Source organism: Scardinius erythrophthalmus (assembly GCF_964197995.2).
Source record: "Scardinius erythrophthalmus genome assembly, chromosome: 1".
Taxonomy (NCBI): domain Eukaryota; kingdom Metazoa; phylum Chordata; class Actinopteri; order Cypriniformes; family Leuciscidae; genus Scardinius; species Scardinius erythrophthalmus.
This window is the reverse complement of record NC_138221.1, coordinates 52,585,244-52,607,037: the sequence shown is the minus strand read 5'-3', so window position 1 is coordinate 52,607,037 and position 21,794 is coordinate 52,585,244. Positions and strand designations below refer to the sequence as shown.

Sequence of the window (21,794 nt, the reverse complement as noted above, 5' to 3'; positions counted from 1 at the left end):
CGCAGTATCTTTGTCTGTTGTTGTCATTCTCGCAACTGTCGCAAGCTATTTTATAAATGTCAGCGCATATCTATGGGAATACATTATTATTAGACATTTATAATTAAGTTAAAAATGCCGAAACCTTCTTACATTGTCCAGTGAAGGGACATCACATTTCAGTTGTTTTTTACAGCAGTATAAATAACTGTAGGCATTCGAGCGGAATCATGGCATGTTGATGAAAACCAATGGTAATTTACGAGCCTATGCACTTTTGAACAGTGTTTAAGAAAAAGCCAAGTTTAGATTAGCGTACAGGTTTTCCTATTTTTCTTCAATGAACACATCAGGACGTTCAGTCAAAGTTGTTTATTCTATTACCTTTTAATTCCTTAAAATGTACAATAAGAAGCATTTAGCAGAGATCAAAAACATTGTATAATAATAAACATGTTCTGGTAAAATAAAATCCATGAAAGATACTTTGTGCACATTTTCTGTTCATCAGTATTATCCTCAACAGCACCAACATTTCAGAAAATTGTCTCAAGAAGTCTGACCACTGGTCACTGTGCCATACAATAGTGTTGTAAATTTGGACATTGTGGTATGGGTCCCTAAACACACAGTAAGACTAATGTGTGCCAAGGAAACCACCACACCCATATGCTTATCGTTTAAGCAACAATTCTCTAATCAATGTCTTGCAGCTAGGCAAAAATATGGATGCAGATGTTTTGAAGGTTCATAACTGTTAGAGTAAAACAGATGAGTGTGAGAGTGGCAAATTGTTCTGGAAAAAAAAAAATACAAATAAATTAAAACATAAGAAGTGCTTTTTGAGTATCACTCACAGGTTTTAAAATCTGGTGAAAAAAAAAAAAAACTGCATCATCCAGAACTAGTACTTTCTATGGTTAACTTTCAAAAAGATATTTCTTCTAAACAGATGGCAATCTGATAGAAGATATGCAGTTTACATTGAATCTCTTAAGCCAAACACTTTTTTTAATTTGGATGTGGGGAGAAAGTGCTTTTTTTTTCTCCCAGCAATCACGTTCCATGAAGAAAAAGGGAGGGGAGAGGAATCAAAGGACTACCAACTCTTACACAGGTCTTTATTCAGAGTAAATGGCGATAAAATAACATAAAAGGCCTACGCATTAAGACAGGAACATCAATGAATGTCTGTGGCTCTTTTTTGAGTCTTAAATTGACTTGAATTAACTTGTTGAGAAGACAGTGGAGTCATTGGCAAATAAGGGCAATTTGAGCTCAGACAGAACTTGAATTCTTCAAGTGATCATGTCTGCGATAAAGGTGACGATGCCAGTGACGATGAGGGATGAGACAGGACCAGAAGATCAGACCGATGAGAGACCTCTAAGGCATGATGACGAGGGGGTGGGAAAAGGCAAGAACGAATGATGAAAATAAAATGACAGAAATGAGGAGGTACTGTTATTAGCAGCAGTTTGTTTTCCTTTTTTTTCTTCTTCCTCCTTTTTAAGAGCTGGAGTCTTCGAGTAGCCCCCAAATTGGCATTTTTTTTTTTTCAAAGTCCAGAGCGGTGTCCAGGGGCTACAGAACCTCGTCGCTCTCTGCGGTGTGGAGCTGTGTGTCATCAGCGTCCGTCATACTGCTCTCCTGTGACTCCTCCACCTCCGCTGCTGAGACCAAGCAACAACATTAGATAGAGCACACAGCACCACTTAAATGGCTCACTGGGTAGGATACTTACTTGAGTAGTAGGGATAGTCATCAGGAGTGACAGGTTCATCATCATCTGGGAGGTATCGCTTATCTATGGCCTCTTTGATCTGATTATTGGCCCCTTTGGGGTCTAAGTCCATGGCCCAAGAGAAGTTCATTAGTGCCAGATGAGTCTGGCCAAGCTTCTTATAGACCTATAAAGATGATGTACATTTGTTTAGTGGACGTTTTTAAAATGATGATATCAGCATATAGCTAATGTAAAATATATGCAAGTAAGCAGCTGAGCTTTAGGTGTACCTTTCCTATTAAGAAGTAAACAAGGGACTCTTTGGGAACTATTTGCTTTAGCTCTTCAAGCTCCTGCAGAGCCGCCTGTGAAGAATGAATTAGTTACTTAACATTTAAAAATGTGTATCATCTTGGCTGACTGATGTAAGAAGTTGAGAAGTACCTTGTACTTTTCATTGGCAAAGAGAATAGAGGCCCTATGAAATTTGCATAGCGGGTTCTTGGGGTCGATGCTAATGGCTCTGTTCAGGGTCTCCAGTGCATGGTCTGATTTTTTCAAAGCATGTTGAACCTGATTTGGAGCACATGAGAATGGATATAAAGGTAGCAATGCATCAAGTACATATAGAGCTAGTCTGACATTTCAAATTCCAAGTAACAATCTTGCACTGTCGTTTACCTAAGAAATAAGAGGATGTGATCCACAAATTCAGGCTGAATCACTATTTTCCCTGCATTAGATTTACTCACCACTCCAATATGACAGAGCAGTACAGAGCTCTGAGGATTGATGCTCAAAGCCTTCTTGAAATGAATCTCAGCTAGGTTAAACTTCTCCTGCTTGTAGTAAATCATTCCCAAGCCGTACCTTAAGTACCAGACAACATAAAATTAATTAGTGAGATTCAACTATTTCATTTTATGCACTTTAGGTTTTATCAAATGTAGTCTCTCGTTTCCAAAGTCAAAGAGAGGAGTCAGAACCATACCAGGCATTGTAGTGACGTTTATTGAGGCGTATAGCATTGCGGAAGCAGCCCAAGGCTTTCTCCAGCTCCTCTGTGAGAACTAGTTCATGCCCTAATAGTGTGTATGCATATGCAAAGCTGGGGTCCACCTGGATGGCCCGTGTGAAGAACTTAATGGCAATGTCATGCTCCCGCTGTAAGCTGAAACAGTTACCAGCTACACACCAGGGCTGTACACAGAGAGAAGAAAAAATAAACCATGAGATAAAGCATTGCAAACAAACCCTGTGCATTTGCTATATTGCAACGAGAAACTTACCTCTGGTGAGTTTTTGTCCATGTCAGTGAGATCTTTAGAGAGGGCAGAAAGCGCCACATCCTTCTGTAAATGCCAGAGTGTTGTGGAATAGATCTCCATACCTTCCACTCGATAGCTCTCGATACGACGGACTTCTGAGAAAATCCTCTCCGCCTGGTTAAACAGACCGAAAAATTCAGTCTTGGTTACCTTTTCTGTAAGGATAACTAGAAATAAATAATTTTTACCACTGATAAGTTCTTGAATGCCTTCAATTATAAATGATGTCATCTAATTTAAGCAGCCCTGACTCACCTGCATGTATTCAGCCAGTTCAAAGTGGGCTCGTCCGATCTGACCCAGCACCCACCCTGTGTTGTAGTGGTGTGAAGGCAGCTGACTTAAGATGTTAATGGCCTCTCTGCAGTTATAAGAGCAGAGAGCTAGATAGCCCCTCCCAATATCCCGCATCAACATCATCAGCCCATCTGAATAGAACAAAGGAGAAAAAATTAAGAACCTGCTTCACTTTTGCAGAAATGAAATTATTTGCAATAGCAATAAAAAAAAGATAAATGGATAGATTTGTTTATAGGTCTTCAAATACATCTTAAAAAGACGAGCATTCTCAGATACCTGCAGCTGCCTTTTGTAAATTAAAAGCTTGGAACTGTGGTGAGCTGATGTTGCCTTTGCCCTCTGATATGGAAGAATCCAGCTTGAGGATCTCAATGCTCTCATTCAGGTTAGATGGGGTGATTCCTCCCTTACCCGTTTTCGTTTTGGTCTTTCGGTTAGGAATCTTGGTGGGGAACTTCATTTTCAGCTTCTTACTATTCTCCTATTCAATTCCATCATTAACAGAGTGTTAATAAAACCTTCTCTCTCTCCTTTTTTTTTTTTTTTTTGCAAATGTATATACATAAACTTGCATGCGTAAAAGACAGTACCTTGGCAGTGGAGCTGGCACTGGTGAAGAGTCTTGAGCTCCGCCGTGGCTGCACATTTGGGGGAGCAGCAATGGTTGGGCTCAGCACTTGTGGGGTAGTACTACAAACCAGAAAGAGATGTCATCAGAAGCCATTATCATAGCTATTAGTTGCCTGTATAAATGTGTAGTGACATGTACCTGGTCTGTGGGGCAGTGGTCTGAGTTTGGTTGAAAGGGTTTGGAATGACCTCTCTGCTGTTGCCACTCTGTGCAAACACTGACTTCGTCCCCACTTGGCTGATTCTACTGACGGCCTGAAATGGGGGAGGGGATCATTTATTTTTTGCAAAGCTTTACATAAATGTTTTAAAGAGTTTATTTTGATAGTCTGTATTATAAATGAGACACAGAAGGATTTTTCACACTCTTTTGGAATAATGACATAATACATGTCATTCAGAAAAACAATTCAGCAAAAAAATAAATACGGTGCAAAATAGTAATGTACAAACTAAATGACTCTCTTCCAGTGCAATAAACCTTGGATAATGGTATAAAATGTAAAAAATAAAAAAAATGCATTCATTCAAAAGTGTAAAACCAAGCCCCTTTAAAAAGTCCCATGGCAATATTATAACAGCAAGCTGCTATAAGCAAAGAAGATTACCTTCTTTGGAGGGCCAGGCGGAGGAGGTGGTTCCATCCCAGTTCCACTGTGACCGTAATTCTGCAGGTACGTTGGGTCTCCCGGGCTCGGCTCCAGAGGCAAAATGCCAAAACTTCAGTTTTAAACAGAAAGAACAATTACTAGAATGAAATTATAAGATAATCAAAGTTCTGCCAATTTATCACATTCATAATCGGAATCAATGAAGAACTTGGAAAAAGTACTTGGAAATTATGTATGTTAAGTGTGAGGCATAACAGCCCTAATGTTCAATTTGGGTCTCTCAAAGTGGTCGTTACCTTGGTGTTAGGGGGCTGAGTGTGGCTGTGCCCCCCAGCAAACAGCGGCCACTCTTGGGTTTGTTTTGCACCTGTTTGGATAACAGTGAGCCACCGGTGCCCAGTGGAATGGAGTCTGGCGAGATGACGGAGGAGTCGATGTAGGACACAGAGGAGTCCGTATTCAGGGAGTACTTTGAATTAGAAGATTCTAGATTGAGCCGGTTTAGCTCCTTTAGAGAGGGAAGAAAGACAGTGCCAAGATATGATGAAGAAGATAATCATAGTTCACAACGTTAAATATAATAGTCAACCCATGCCCCTCTTATTCTTAAATGCATAAACAAATCTGTCTTTATAAAACATAAAATGCATGGCAAACCAGAGGAAGGCCATACCAAAGTATCCTGTGGGGTCTCCATTAGGACGGTGTCGACTTGTCTGTGTCCCATGTTGTTACTAGGTGTGTGTGCAGGGCTGATGGGAGGAGGAGGGATGCCTCCTCCACTGCCTCCACTGAAATTCTGCAAGGAGGTCAATCTGAAGATCTGTTCTGGATCTGGTCGTTCCCCTGTAGCACAGAGGGCACAGTTTAAAATCACATTATCTAACATCTCCTCATGGAGTCCTATAAGTGTGTAGCTTGGATAAGGTTGGATAATGACCCTAATTAATAACGGAAAAGAAACTCACCAATCTGACATAGAGACTCAAATGGAGACCATAAGAAAGGGTTCTCGGTCATGCTCTTTTGGTAACATTCAGCTCCTTTTGCTATTCGATCTGTTTTGCTGCAGGGACAAAGAAATGTGCATTCGTTTTGTGCATGATCACCAAAATTTTAGCCACTGAAAATGTTTCAATTCATAAAATGCCATTTTTGGGTTTCTGCCAAAATACACAATAGGCTGAAAATGTCAACAACAAAAATCAAAACTTTACAATCCAATAATAATCTTCTTTGACAAAGAAAACAGCAGGGTTTTTTTTTAATTCAATGTAAATAATGGATTATTTGCTGTAAGAAAATGTCACAATTATAGCTGTCGAGAACCACAGCTTCTGTGAGACGCTCACAGAAAGACCCAAACACACAGCGAGCACAACAGCATAACTTGACGTCTACAGAGGTGTACTGCAGATAAAATTAAAACATTACAGATTTAGCTGTGTGCATTTCCTAGTTGTGTATTGAAGTACACATCCCCAAAAGGGTGTACTTTTTTCTGTTTTCTGGTTAAAATTGAGATTTGCGATTTAAATCGCATCTTTTTTTCAAATGAAATACATAGGTATATAAGAACACCTGGTTTGTTGTGCTTGTGCTTATTATATATATATATATATATATATATAAATTTAGTAATAATAATTAATATGATTATTATTTCTAAATAAACAAACAAAATAAGAAATATTACTATTGCAATAACATTTACATTTTTAAAAAATTAAAAATAGAGTATTTAAGAATAAATTTAATATTAAGAAAATAATAATATTTGTATTTTACAGAAAAATTATTTTTACTAAATTATTTTAAAAAATGCAGGATTACCTGTTAACATGCCTGCATGTCTATGACTATAAATCATTAGAAAGGTTTTAGGATTTATTATCAAATATTATATTATAATTTTCAAAATCTGTGACAATGATTTATTATTTTTGTCAGGAGGTATGCAAATTCAAAAGCGGAGTCCATGTTTTTAATATGAAATATGAGCTTTTTATGCAACCAGTGTGGGGAAAAAAACTTCTGTACACTGGAGAAAAACATATGCATTATCATATCAATTTCTTTAGAGAGAAGTATTATTTTTCCTATTTTTTAACCCAAAATAGGATGGAGTGAGCATTACTAGGCGTTTGTTTACTGGACGCCAAAGGGCGCCCTCATGCAGAAACTCCAAATATGCCTCGTGGAAGTACTACAATGACATTCCAGGAAATCCCAATTCAGCTAATACAGCTATCGCTGTAGATGAATTTAAATGAAGATTGAAGCACTTTCTTATTTTCTCAAAGCCTTCTCTGGTATTTTCATACTAATAAAGTAATGCAATGCAAATCAACATAACCTTTATCACTGTATAGAATACTATAAAATGATATATTGTCTCCCTAATTCCGTGATAATTCCATTAGATCGACTGATGATATGAAGCGAGTAAAAACATGTTATTAAATGTTGTCAAACCTGCAGTGCTTTTAGAGATGGAGCAGCATTTACTACTGATCACAGAGCCGCTCTTCACGAACATATATTTATTTAAATAAAATAAATAAATAAAAAATCTCCATGAGTGCAAAACAAAATACTCAAAACAGTCCTGTCTGTCTCTAAATCCATTAGAGCTTTGGATCCAGTCAGCTGTATCCACAAGTTAAACAACAAAGACTCTCACTAGTGTCTCTTTCCCAGGAACAACTGCAGAGAAGATATCTCTGTATTTTCATTAAGGTTCACTGATTTCAGTAGGTCAAGGTAAGCAGACAAACAATCTCAACATACCAGTAGATTTGCCCCAGCAGTGCCAGAGTGAAGCAGGCGGAGTCTCCAAACTCAGTAATGATGTCGTCTTGGCTCTTCTGTTTGTTAAGGACTCCTCCGGTCAGAATCTGTTCTCCCTCTGCCAACCTGACAGAGAAAAATATAATTAACTCAAAACTTGCAATTCAAAACAGTATTCATCGTTAATGAGATCTATAGCTTTCAGTCCCAATCATTCTTATGATTAACATCCTATATTTCATTACATGGCCCTCAGGTACAGATGTCAAAAGTACTTCTACTTCAATATTAAAGTAAAGACACCAGACATTCTACAGTAATTGGTAGTACTTAAAACTCTTAGACTTTCACAGCCAATGCATGTTTTGCTCAAAATGTTAGGTACAAATGTATACATGGTCACTTTGTCTTGAAGGGCCCTATTATACACCCAGCGCAATGGAGCGCCAGAAGCGACGCAAGTGATTTTTGCTAGTTTCAGCCTGACCCAGTTATCATTTTCACGTCCTGCGCCACGTTGTTTAAATAGCAAATGCATTTGCGCCCATGGGCGTGCTGGTCTGAAAAGAGGTGTGTTCAGGCGCATTGTTGGCGTGTTCCTATTTTGAGGCAACTGAAATAGACTGTGCGATTGACCAACTGAAACCTGGTCTAAAGTCAATGGCGCAATCTTTTTTTTGTTATTTAAAGAGCGCGTTAGTATGTGCGCCTATAGGCGAGTCCACAACGCACATACACTCTGCTTATTACACACACAGCAGCACACAAACTAGCCAAATATTACAAATATTGTGTTCATAAAGATATGGTGGAATCCGGCTTGTCCCATAGATGGTCTGCTTCCGCGCTTTAACCTCACGCACGAACAGATCCATTTCCTCTATGGAGACGCGTTCAGTCTTTCCGCCTGCAAATTCAGCCATGTTAATAGCGAATCTGCCATGGCGCAAGCGCAACTGGCTTTTAAAGGGAATGGTAAATAACAATCTGATTGTTTTTTTTGCATGTTACGCCAAAAACACAGCCATTACCCATTAAAAGAATAGGGACAACCCTTTTAGACCATGCGCTGGGTGTGCTGACTTAGATTGTTAAAATAGGGCTCGAAGGGTTAGTTCAACCAAAAATTAAAATTCTGTCATTATTTACTCACCGTCATGTCGTTCCAAACCCATAAGACTTTCGTCATCTTTGTAACACAAATGAAGATCAAATGAAATCTGGGAGCTTTCTGTCCTTCCACTGACAGCCTACGCAACTACCACTTTCAAGCCCCAGAAAGGTTGTAAAGAAAATCAAAAAGTACTCCATGTGACTCCAGTGGTTTAACATAAATTTTATGAAGGAACATGAGTGCTTTGTTTGTGCAAAAATAAACAAACAAACAAATTACCACTTTATTTACAAAATATTAATCTCCAACGCATGTTCACTAGACTAGAGCACCATGATTCATGCGTGTTATGTTGACGCGAGAGCAAACGTTGTTGCGTGAACGCGCACTGGAGATTCATATTTTACAACCTTTCTGGGGCTTGAAAGTGGTAGTTGCGTATACTTTCAAATGATGTACAGAAAGGTCTCAGATTTCATTAAAAAGTCTTCATTTGTGTTTCGAAGATGAACGAATGTCTTTTGGACATAGGTTTGGAACTACATGGGTGAACAAACCTTTTAAGTGAAAGTAAACAGAACAAAAGGCAGTATAAATGCAGAGACTTGCTGCTGCATATTATCTCATAATATTATTATATTAGTAGCATATAGCAGTTGCTTTTGAATATGGCTATGATTGTGAGGTATTGAGTATTTTATAAGGAATATCAGAGATATTTGAAATAGGCACTGGGATATGATGATCATGAGTCATGAGTTATGATTAGCTGGGGAATCATCCATACTTGCTCAGTTCCACACAGCACTTGGCAAGGAGATATTTGCATTGTGGCGTGGTGCAGCTGTGTCCTTTCAGGAGGTGGTAGGCCTTGTACGCTTTCCCTGAACGGTAGTAGCATGTGGCCAGCAGGAAAAGTGCCTCTTCTGAATGGACTGACAGGCAAAAAGAAAATAATATTCAGAAGAACTCAAATGATAGAAGGGAACAGGATTTGTCCTAAATTATATAATCAGTCTGGATTTAATATGATGGACATAAATTATGCAAGCAGTGTAAGGTATTTTAAACAGTTAATGTTGGAAGGGTAAAATGAATAAAAATGTCAGCTTCCATTTTGAGTCACACAAAGTTGTTTTAATGCAATGCCTCGGCTCAGCTCTGAAAGATGAGGGGAAATGGAGGATGTTGTCTGTCTGTACTGAGCGTGATTTGTGCAATTACCCTCAGCATAGAGCCTCTCTGCCAGGAATACAGCATCTCGGTAGGCGTAGTGGTTCAGAGCATGCCATACAGCAGCCTATGGATCAAAACAGAGCTGCTGTTACCTTCATCCCTTTTACAGTTAGCAATAAGGAAGATGCATCACAAAAATGGTCAACAATAGCAGGTTAATGATTTTATTAACACCTGGCAGCAAGTAGGCTAAACAACTGATCATCAAAACTGCAGATGAAATTAACTCCTACACAAACAATGAGACTGCAAAGATTTTCAAATGTATATGAAATGATTTACTGTCATTAAACCATGTCTTAATCCCAGTTTCAGGAAATGGTGAACGTTTCAGTATACACAAAGGTTGGAAGAGAAGGAGGGAAGCCAGCTGATATTGACTGACAGATGTGATGCATCCAAAATACTGACTAGGTAACGTTAGGCAGCTCATTCTGATTTGAGACAGCCAATGTGTACACATTGTATATGCATTTGAATTGATGCCTGACAAACATAAATTACACAGGTTTAAGAGTGTACTCGATGAACAGTTGGCTAGCTAATATCTGACGAAGACTTAAAAAACCCACAACCTTTAACGTTTATGTTGGCCCATTAAAACAGCATAACTTATAAATATGAAAATACATATTCAAAAGGCAATCACATGTTATGTTTTTATTTCTAAGGAGCTCATATATCAAACAACTAACCAACTCCAGAATTGCTAATCATCAAATCACTTCAAATGCACTGGTTAATGTTACTTTTCCTATATTCTCTTCAGCAATCTCTGTAAACATGCAAATCTACAATTTACAATTATCCTTACCCCAGCAGATATTTTCACACAAGCGTCAAAATGAAACATCACTACCCCAATAATAAAAAACACAATAAATCAGGCAGCTGGCTAACCTGCAAAACAACACATTAGCTTGCCTGCAAACTACTAACAAACAAAACAAAAAAAAGCCCCAAGTTGACAAGCACTGCCTTTATTAAAACGGCAATTGTAAATACAAATAAAAGCAATATATTGTATGTTTAAGTGCAGGTTTTGTGTGAGGTAAAGGGCAGAGGCCCTTAGCATTAGCCGCTAACTGAGGCCGCGGTGTAGCAGCGCACAATCATCCGGTCTCTCGGGCTGGATAAAAGTCTTCTCCCGCAATTGGGAGTGCAACGGAGCGCTTTAACATTTAATTCAAATACCTGGACAGGTTCCTGCAACACCGTCATTCCGTAGCCAGGCTCCTCTTCACCTCCTTTTTTTAGTTTCTTCGCTCCTTCTTCAGTCGCTTTCTTAGCTCAATATCCACTCCAGGCCAGAAGTAGCAAAACTAGCATCGAAGATTTGAACATTCCAACCGTTATCGTGAATCCGGAAATGCCCGAACACAACCGATTCAAATACACACTTTACGATAAGGGTCGAATTCTGTCGGAAATAGCCGATTAGGAATTCTCCAATTTTCGGGATCTTCGGGCGAAGCAGGTGCAGTGACATAAAAAATAAAAGACATAAAAAAATAAAATTATATACAGTGTATAATATGACATCTCCTGTTTGTTTACCGTTGGATGCTTAGCTGACCTGGACCAGCCTGAAAAATTAATCACACTATAGCTTTTACTAAGCGGGTCAATGACGTGACAGGTCATTTTTTTGTCCAAAGGCCTTAATAATAATTAAAAAAACAAATATATAACATCCAAAGTACGTAAGGTAGTACAACTTGATCTCTTTTACTGAATCCAAAAGGTTTTAATTATATTTTACTACATATAAAGGTATTTTAAAGATTTTGAAGTGTCAAAAGGTCATTCGGTTTAACCGTCTGAAGGCCAATACAGCAATTTCATTTGTGATTAAAATATCTTAAATTTAATAAATTTATTTATTTTTTATTCTGCCATGATTTTATAACATTATATATCAACATAGTGCAAAATGGTATTAAAATTATGTGTAGAAGTTGTTGCTTTGTTATGAGAAAGAATGTCCAGAAAAATGATTTTCATTGATGTCATTCAGAGTAACCAATATAAAGGGCTCCATTTTAGATCAAGTCATGTGGTCAATATTATGTGACAATTAAACTCATTCGGACACCTGCAAAGGACTGCATGGTTGTGAAGCAAATTAACTCTCTCTTAACTATTAGAAAAATTCATGTTTTCACTTGCTCAAACACATGTCCCCAAATATCAGGTCATTCGGTACAACCGCTATAAAAGATGGATAATGTTGTAATATTTTAAAAACTTTTACTAAATATAAAATGTTTGATTGTCCTTTTGGTAGCTAGCTAGCTAACTAACAAGGCAGCTATAGATATCAGCCTGTTAGCATCGAGTGAAGATTTTGTCATTCGGTTAAACCGAAATTTTGGTTATAACGAATGACTTGGTTGTATCGAATGACAGCAATGTATGTCGGAATAAATAAATACAACATTTTATTAATAGAAAATGTGCAGAGTATATTATTATATATTTTTGACTGAATTTTACCTTTGCAGATGCCTTTATCAAATAAGGAAAAAGCCGCTCACTTCTGGGCAAGGATCAATTTTACTCAGGCAACCAATCAGTCTCTCAGGATCATTGTGAAGCTATCAAGCCACGCCCTAGCAACGCCCTAGCAACCATTAAGAGCACCCTAGCAACCCAAACAGAGAGGGATATCTTCATTCTTCATTCTTCCATTAAATGGTTCAATGTTTTAAGGACTTTTTATATAATTAATTTAATAATAATACGAGTTGTATGTAATGTTTGTTCCAATAACAATGAGATGTCTTAATGTTTGATGTTATTTTTCATGAATTTTTAGCCTAGCAGCTCATCGTTTAACAATTTAAACACTTGTTCCAAGACCAATTAAATGCTTCAATGTTTTAATTAATATAATTTGCGATACGAGTTATATGTTCATTCCAATATCAAAATGTTTTAATGTTTGAACTACTTTTTACATTTATAGCCTATTATATTAACAATAAAATGTGCTTTTGAAGCTATTTGTGTCTGTTTATTGTCTTAAATATTCATAATGTGAATATGAATGGTCACCAGGTCAGCAGACATGGTCATTCGGTATAACCGACCTTGGTCATTCGGTAAAACCGATATAGTAAATATTTAAACGGAATCATATTGTTTTTAATAACTAAAGGAATTACAATAATACAAATATAAAGCAGATAAGGCTTCTTTTTTTTTTTTACATTTCCCCTTTTCTCCTTTCCCTGTGCAATGTTTTGCTTTATGTTGGAGTGTTTAGAGTAGTCCAATAAATGATTACATTTATGAGATCAGTGATAATTTTATTTAATATTTATTCTGTGATACACACTATATACTACCTCAACATCAATGTCAAATCAGTTTTTTTCATGAATAATTATCTGCAAATTAATAATTAGATATATTCATGGTTAAACCGAATGACGTTTTTGGTGACAAATTTTGTCCATCCTGTAAAAAATGACAAAAACAGCGTTAATTGATTGTACAAACACCTAGGTAAACTAAAAAATGGTTTCAAATATAGTCATATCTCCATTCTATTTTTTTACACTTTTAAAAACCTTATTCGTCAATGACCAAATTACAGGTTGTTGTGAGTTAGTAACGATTATGAAAATCAAAACTCAGTTTGGTTACTTTTTTATTTGGCTTGGTCTGAAGTTCATGTGGGGAAAAAAGTAAAAATTGAATTTGTGATGATTTGTTGGTGAGTAGTGAAACATAGGCTACAGTAGCCTAGTCTATAGTCTATTTAATGACCTTGGAAATTGACATCTGGTTTAATCACCCATGAAAAAATATTTAAAAAGAACGTTATAAACTAAACAAAAGTCTAAATCTGATCATGGCGGTAGAGAGTTTGACTTAGATCAGTGGTTTTCAAACTGGGGTCTGCCTATCGCATTTATTTTTATTTTATTCAAAATATTCACACATTTGTTAATTAGGCCTATATCATGAACTAGCCTATATATTCCAATTGTCAAATATGTGTAAGTGCATTATTATTGCAGATTCCATCAGTGTATGGAATTTGTATCAGACTAACTATAAATGTATTTTTTATATAGCCTAGTGCTTCATTGAAATATCTGAAACCTAAAATAAACAATGTGTGGTTAAAAACACTGAATAGTTTATATAAATTGTTGGAGTAGTGTAAACTTGCCCTCACAGTGGATGCAGATCTCCATTAGATGGCACTAGTGTTATTCACAATGCATCTCCTCTTCTGCATCTACTGACACTTCTGTGCTCATAAAGCTAATTGCAATATCACTTCCGCTTAAAACATTGGCTTATAGCCTAAATACAACATGATAAATATTTTGTATTTATGTTTGTGCATGTGCAGTGTTTTATTTATTTATGCATTTTATTTTATTTGTTTGCCTGACACCACATGATGGTGTGGCACAAAAAAAAAAAAAAAAAAAAAAAAAAAGATTTTAGATTTTTGCATTTGGCAGTATGTATGAATTCTTAAAAATTCATTGCATTTGATTACAAACACTGTATATTGGCAAATCTCCTTGAAATGTTGCTGTCTGTTAATGAATTCCACTACTCCAAGGCTTTTTTTTTAGAGCTGACACATCCTCTTGGGACTAATAAAAGCTTAATGAAAGTTCCTCTTAGGTTGAATGAGTATCTCATATTCTGTGCTCTAAATTTACTAACCTCAGATAGTAAGTGACACACTTAATTGATTGGGAGTTGGGATGAACTCCAGCATGCGATTGAGGATACTGGGATACGAACCTGGGGCACACCAGCACTGATGATGTGACATGCTCAGCTGGGATGATGTGACACTGGGTCGATAAGTAATTTAGCTGTGGTATGTTCAGCTGGGTGCTGCATTTACAACATTTAGATATAGCACAACACTTGTAAGTCTGTCCTGTAATTCACACTGTGAACATGAGGCAGAACCAATTCTGTGCCATATCTGATTCAGAATGAAGTTGGCCTTCAAAGTGTATCTATCTGTATCTGTAATGTATTTCTTTTTTTCGTTTACACAACTAACTTGTAAACAGCTACTGTAGTATATGTAATCATAAAATAATAAAATAGCTTTTATTAATATGATGATCCAGACTTTGTTTCCTCCGGTCTTGTACAGTGACAGTTCTTCAGGGTCCATTACTCTCACTTGGTGGCACTGCAGGACCATGTTCAGCTCAGTCTGATGAGTCATTGATTTTGAAATTCTGCTTGTTAGTGTAATGGCACATGTTAGTGATTACAGCTTTATGTCTGAAACATGGTTCTTGAGAATAGCTGCCTTGAGGGCACATTGACTTTTGGGAGAGAGGGAGAATGGCTCACGGATTTTCATTACGGTTTGGGATAAGTTCATCAGGAAAATTTTTCTTTATTTGAACCTGCTTTCTTTTCGAACCAATTACATTTTCTTAACCAAATTTGCAATGATATGGTGGTACGACAGTGGTTCAATGAGGGTATATGAGATTCCTAACCAAGTCAGGTAAAAATAAAATTAAAAAACAGGACACTGATTCACAGGGAAATGCTTGTGATAGTCAACAAAGGGTTTTTTTTTTTGGTTTTTTTGCAAATTTGTAGTTGCTGACACAAAGTCATTTAACCTGCCAATTTTGTTGTGGACTTACGTATATAAGAGCAAGCCTCATATCCCTCTGATCTTTTTTTGTTAATTTATTAGATATTTTGGCTAATTTGATAACGCTTTCAGCTGCCAGCATGTTTGTAGTACTTTCAGCTCCATTAAACACATTTTACCGGGTTTAAATCCATTCTGCAGAGCTCCAAAATTAGTGTACAAAAAGTCAGCAGATTCTGTTTGGACCTGCAAGGACTGAGAGAATCATAACATTGTTATTGTTCAAAGATGTTTGATGTTGCATTACCATCGACTTGCGCTTCCCCATGAGAAGCCTTTTTTTTTAAATCAGATGTTGCAGATGATATTTTCCTTTTTAGATGTAGAGAATAATGGCCTGAATTTGGTCCCACTGGCATTTGTTTATGCTCCAAGACATCAAGCAAAAGAAAATCAGTTAACGAAGAAAACCAGCACTAAGAAAAGACACATTTGGCATCAGATATAATCATATTGAGATACTGCAGACCTCAGTTACTTTCACAAAGCACCCAACCGAATGTACAATAAGCTGTTATGTGGTAAATTCTGTAAATATGGTTTTACTTTGCTCTCTTTGTTTTTTTATGGGCTTGTCATCCATTCATGGGAAAGAGATGCTAATCACAAATCCATATGCTGTGAGTGTGGGCTATTTCAGAGCATAATAAAACCAGCAGGTCCATTTCTTCCCACGCCGGGCTTCCGCGTTCAGCTGCCCTCTATGATCGAGGCCCAAGCCGTCTGGTTTGCTCCATGCTGCCCTGTGACGTGTATCTGCAATAGCTTCTGTTGATAGTGAGTGGATTTTAATATTGCTCATGAGCTTAGCATATGCCACATCAGTATACATCATTTTAATAAACTGCTAATCCCAGAATGCATAGCTAATATTTGACAAATTGTGGGTAAAAAAATAATTATAACACAAATTGTGTCAATGATCATTTAGATTGTGTATGTGATAATGTTTGTCGGTTTACCTATACAATTGTCCTCATAAGTTTGCCTCTTGCAGAATATGCATTAAGAGCAGGTGTGTGTAAACTTTTTTTAATTGGATAATCGGGAAATTGTACTTATTTTGTCTTTGGGGAAACATTTAAATATCTAATGTAGCTCCTAATGACAGTGATAAATAAAAAATTAAAATAAAAAATTTTTAAACCAAATTTTATAATCCATGGCTCTTAATGCATTGTGTTGCCTCTTGAGCAGAAACAGCTTATTGAGGATAGTACAAAATATAAATATAATTAAAATATAAGTATAAATGAAGAGTTCAGATGCAAAAACCTCTAAGTGCCATCTGAAATTTTCTTCTAGAATGATCATTTTTATCAAGCTTGTATATTTAAGTTAAGTAATTTCACTTAAATGGCAATTAATAGCTAATTTTCATTGAACTTTAAGTGAAATTACTGAACTTAAATATACAAGCTTGTTAAAAATGAGCATTCTAGAAGAAAATTTCAGATGGCACTTAGAGGCTTTTGCATCTGAACTCTTCAAATATAAATAACTTGCTATTTCTATATGATCCCATCCTCTTCTTTTGTTAATATTATTAACGTATTGCATATTCTGCAAAAGGAATGTAAACTTATGAGCAGAACAGTAGTTTTGGGAGACCAAGTGGAGACCCAGAGACCCAGTTACACTCTGAGTACACACACACAAGAAAAAAAGAGTATTTTCACACCCATGTACACGCACAAGCTCCACTTGATAAAGTTCTCCAATTACCAGAATGCTTCAAGAGCATCTTACTCAGCATCCTCTTTCATCATGCATAATTCAACCTCTCTGTGCCGCAGGACAAAGTCAGTAATCAGCTGGTTGGACTGGCGGTTCAATAACCAATAAGAGGCTCTTATTGTGAATGTTGATTGATTGATTGAGATTGTTTGATTGATCTTTATTGTCATTGTCAAAAAAACAAAACAAAAAAAAACAGCTCCTCAAAAAATGTCCATTAAATTAACAATAATAATACTATACTGTACTATACTATACTACTATGTACCGGTGTTTAGCTTGTCTGATGCCCCTCCTCAACCTGTCGTGTGCTTCCTTGTAGGCCTGCGAGTCTGCGGTCTCCGGTCCGCGAGTCTGCGGATTTAAACACAGAGTCCCATTCCCTGAGAAGCTTATGTTATCATTATTTAGCCATGGTTTCTGGTTGGGATACACTTTAACTGTCTTTATTGTTGTCACACTTGCAGCACAGAAGTTTAAATAGGAGAGGACTGCTGACTACCCCACTAGATGGATCCTCTAGTCTAGATCCTCTGCAAATATATTCCAGTCGGTGGTATCAAAGCAGTCTTGCAGTCCTGAGGTGGCTTCCTCTGTCCATACTTGAAATGTTTTAATGTTGATTTATGCCTGCAGACCACTGGTTTGTATGCAGGTATGAGAAGCAAGGATACATGATCAGAAAGTCCAAGGTGCGGCAATGGGGCAGCTTTGTAAGGATCTGAGATATTGGCGTACACTTGATCGAGTGTATTCTTCTCGCGTGTGGGGATGTTTACATTTTTTTTAAATTTGGGCATGACTGAGCGTAAATTAGCATGATTAAAATCCCCTGCTGCTACAACAAAACTGCCCAGATGTGCTGACAGATGACAACTGATTGCGTCCTGCATATTTGCGTCCTCTGATGCTATCCTAGTATTAGCTTGCAGTGAAAAATACAGCAATATGGCGACTAATGTGAACTCCCTTGGCAGATTAAAAGGTCTACAATCCAGCATAAAATACTCGATGTTTGGTGATTAATGTGTGTCCACCAACTATTGTTGATGTAAATACAAACTCCTCCAGCCTTACTCTTACCAGAGTCGGCAGTCTGATCTGCTCTATAGTCGGCAGGCCTGCTAGCTCGTTCACGCCGTCTGGGGTGTTTATGTCTTTGGCAAACAGGGTGGGGCCGAGAGCCGTGAGTGAATGGAACGATGCAGGTGATGATTGATCTTATCTCTCACGGAGGAGCTTCCGAAGCATAAAAGGAGGAGCGACGACAGTGAAGGACAAGAGAGGACCAGGCCTGGACTATTTATGTTATGTTTATGTGTGTGCGGCAGTCGTCCGTGAGGGGCTGTCTCTCTTACTTTTGTTTTATTGTTTGTTTACTTTGGAATGAATTAAAGTATATAAAATATCCTCCGATTCCCACCTCCTTCTTCCCAGAACAACATACCTTGCTACAGCGTCCAACCACATCTCTGATATTACCATCGCACAGCAGTCCAAGTTTTGCAAAGTTATATGCAGTCTTATCTCACCCATCTTGTTGTTTAGTGACTGGACGTTGGAGAGAAAAAGGCTTGGGATAGCAGGTTTGAAGGGGTTAGCTTTTACCCATGCTCGTAGCCCCACTTTCTTACCCCTCTTACTTTTTCTGTGCCATGTGGTATGTATCGTATCCCCTGCGAGATTGCAAAGCCATTGCAATTGATTTATTTGAGTGTCGTATCTCTGTTGGAATATGGTTGTGAAGATTACGAACAGTGTAGCCTGCGAATCTGAGCAGTTCTGATCTGCTGTACACTAAATATTTGGACAAATATGATGTTTCTGCTGGCGGTGCTACTGGTGTAGACACTTCAGTTACAATGAAGAATGCCCTTCGGTTAATCCACAAAGTAAGATCCTGGAGTTTCCACTGTTATAATCACAGCACCTTTTTCTCTAGTGTCACTGATCCACACAGACTGCCGCGGAATCAACTGTGGTAAATCATGTGCTCTGTCTTTTATTAAATTGTTTTCCTTGTTTCTCTCTCTTAACTTTTTCCGCTTCTTTCAGACAATTTACTGTAAGTCCACCCAGCCTGGGTTCAACACTGATGGTATGACTGGGTCTGTCGTGCAAAGCTTTCTGCCCATCAGCAGTTCTGCAGGACTATATTCATTGGCTAATGGTGTTCCATGAGAGCATGGAATGGATCTGCTGCTTTGCTAAGAAAGTCCTTCACAGTCCTCACTGCCCTTTCAGCTTCACCATTAGCTTGCGGATATCTGGGGCTGGACGTTGTGTAAAAGAAACTCCAGTGAATTTCCTGAAGTATTCTGCTCTGAATTGTGGGCCATTATCTGACATCACCTCAGTAGGAATTCCATGATGAACAAACATACTTTTGAGATGGGTTACTGCACATAACCTTACTGCACATAGCAGTTGATGATGACAGGTTTGCTTTTCCACAAACCGGGAAAAACGGTCAATACCAGGAATTGATCCTCTTTCCAATGAAATATATCTGGTCCAACCTTTCTCCAAGGTCTCTCAGGGAATTCAGTGGGAATCAATGTCTCTTTGAAGTTTTCCGATGGCTTGCACACATATCACATTTCTCCACCTTTGTCTGAAGCTGTGCTCTGAGATCTGGCCGCCAAACTGATTGCTTAGCAAGTTCTTGACACTTGGTTATCCCTTGGTGAGCAATATGTAATTTTTCAAGATTTCAATCTATAGAGATTTTGGAATTACCAGTCAACAGCCTGTTTTTAGTCAGTCAGCCCTCTAGAGAGTACTTGTTCACTAGCTGTTTTTCCCTGGAACATGTGAAAATGGTGTAAGTAAATTTCATGAGTCTTTGGATACATGGAGGCAGTTAATCTAGAAGTCAAACTTTTGCAGAGGCGGCACTTGAAACCAATCCATTTTCTCTCATTATGCAGCTCTCTCCTCTTCTCCGTGAAATTTCGCCTCAAATAGCATGAATTCTTTGTACCACTCATGGCAAAAGGGTTCTCTCTGTCTTCCTATGTCATTCTTGTGCAAACGTCTGACACTCTGTTGCGTTAGGATGGCTATTTGTTGATGTTTCGTGCATAAACAAGCCAGACAGTCGTGATGAAATACAACTTTATTCTCTCTCAGTCAAAAGTGTAACAGTCACTTTTCACCATTCAGTCAATTCCTCATGGATAAAATGAAATCTCTTCCGACATTTTTTCGATGAATATCTTGTTTAACTCAGAAATACATCTAATTACAAAAGTAAATGGCAGTTTACAAACACTGGCTTCCACTTTGTTGATCTTTGACCTTATGATGATGTATTTTAAAATTGATGTGATGTTTTCTCATTAGCACCATGTTCTATCTGAAATTGCTTGGCATGACATTGAAGCTCCAGGGTCAATTTTCAGGCTGTTCCTTTGTTAGAGGGGGATGGCTTTGTTGAACTCATGGTGGTAGCTCAACAAAACCAGAGAAAAACACTGAGAAGCATCTAAGCTGTTTTGACACCTTGTTGTTCATTAAGGCAATGTGCTATTGGCATGAGACGTCCCTTTAAATAGAATGCAAGCCATCTTGTTTTCTCTCGTTTTCTCTCTCTTAAACGTCTCGTCTTTGTTTTCCCCTCCTTGCTTAGCATTATGAAATAAACTTTTTTTTGTTTTATATATGCAAAATAATAAACATGGGAACAGTCATGCAGTTCAGTTCATAACTTTTTTGATATTTGAAGGATTCTTAGATGATTGAATTTTTATTAACATTCGTTAATGATTTTTGAGTAAGATAAAGTCTTTCTCAAAAGATTTCATACAATTTCTCTCTTTTAAATATTGTGTCAAATACTCTGGTTGATGTTTATTATAATTACATTAATTGGAAGGTTTTATTGCTCTAGTGGTTAGTTCTGTCAGGACCACTATCATCGAATACGATTGACAATTAGCATACAGTTTGGATTGGCGGTATGGTTCTGTTCTGGGCGAGAACTCCCTGCGTATCCATGCAGCCTAGCATGGATAAGAGCAGGGAGAGCAGCAATAACCCCTCTTAGGGGAACAGAACCAACATGAATGTATGCAGATCATTGATTCAAGATTTTAAAGTACAACATAATTCGAGAATTTATTCTGATTCAAGGGGACCCTTACGAAAAAAAAGTATACTTCAAGTTCATTTTATGAAGTATACTTGAGTAATGTTCAAGTATATTTTTAAGTATACTTTATGTAGTAAGTATACTAATGTCAATATGTAGTAGTAAACTTGTAAGTGTACTACTTTAATACCGCTTGGGACTAAATTGGCCCACTTGAAGTATATAAAAGTATATGTTTAAGTGTACTATAAGTGTAACAGTAGTAAACTTTAAGTGCACAACTAGTTCATAATTATGTTTCTCATTTGTACTGCAAGTGAACTTATGAGTATACTAGTAGTTTACTATTTTAATACTTGTAGCAATTTTGAAGTATACTCTCAGTAAACTACTAGTTTAGTAGTTTTATACTACAAGTTTTCTTTAAATGAACTTAACATCATGCTAATAGTTTACCATTTATATATTATTTTTACTCTTTTAGTGTACTCTCAGTAAACTACTAGTTTAGTAGTTTTATACTACAAGTTTACTGAGAGTACACTAAAAGAGTAAAAATAATATATAAATGGTAAACTATAAGCA

At 37.3% G+C, this 21,794-nt stretch overlaps 1 protein-coding gene across 3 annotated transcripts; it reads right to left on the bottom strand.

The window, feature by feature from the left end:
• Positions 1–336: 336 nt before the first annotated feature.
• Positions 337–12,245, bottom strand: cdc27 (cell division cycle 27). Of its 3 annotated transcripts, none has more exons than XM_081379027.1 (20): positions 12,211–12,245; positions 10,909–11,176; positions 9,703–9,778; positions 9,266–9,413; positions 7,365–7,490; positions 5,543–5,640; positions 5,248–5,420; positions 4,871–5,082; positions 4,572–4,683; positions 4,103–4,218; positions 3,924–4,023; positions 3,610–3,814; positions 3,289–3,461; positions 2,995–3,147; positions 2,697–2,905; positions 2,458–2,575; positions 2,150–2,278; positions 1,996–2,070; positions 1,724–1,889; positions 337–1,652 (listed from the first exon to the last, which is right to left on the bottom strand). In XM_081379027.1, the coding sequence occupies exons 2-20, from the start codon at positions 10,933–10,935 to the stop codon at positions 1,564–1,566; spliced, it is 2,505 nt and encodes an 834-aa protein (XP_081235153.1). In that variant the 5' UTR covers positions 10,936–11,176; positions 12,211–12,245; the 3' UTR covers positions 337–1,563. The 3 variants fall into 3 exon arrangements, with proteins under 3 accessions (XP_081235153.1, XP_081235155.1, XP_081235154.1); XM_081379029.1 differs by having other exon boundaries at positions 337–1,649; XM_081379028.1 differs by lacking the exon at positions 12,211–12,245 and having other exon boundaries at positions 10,909–11,302.
• Between the last annotated feature and the right edge of the window lie 9,549 nt (positions 12,246–21,794).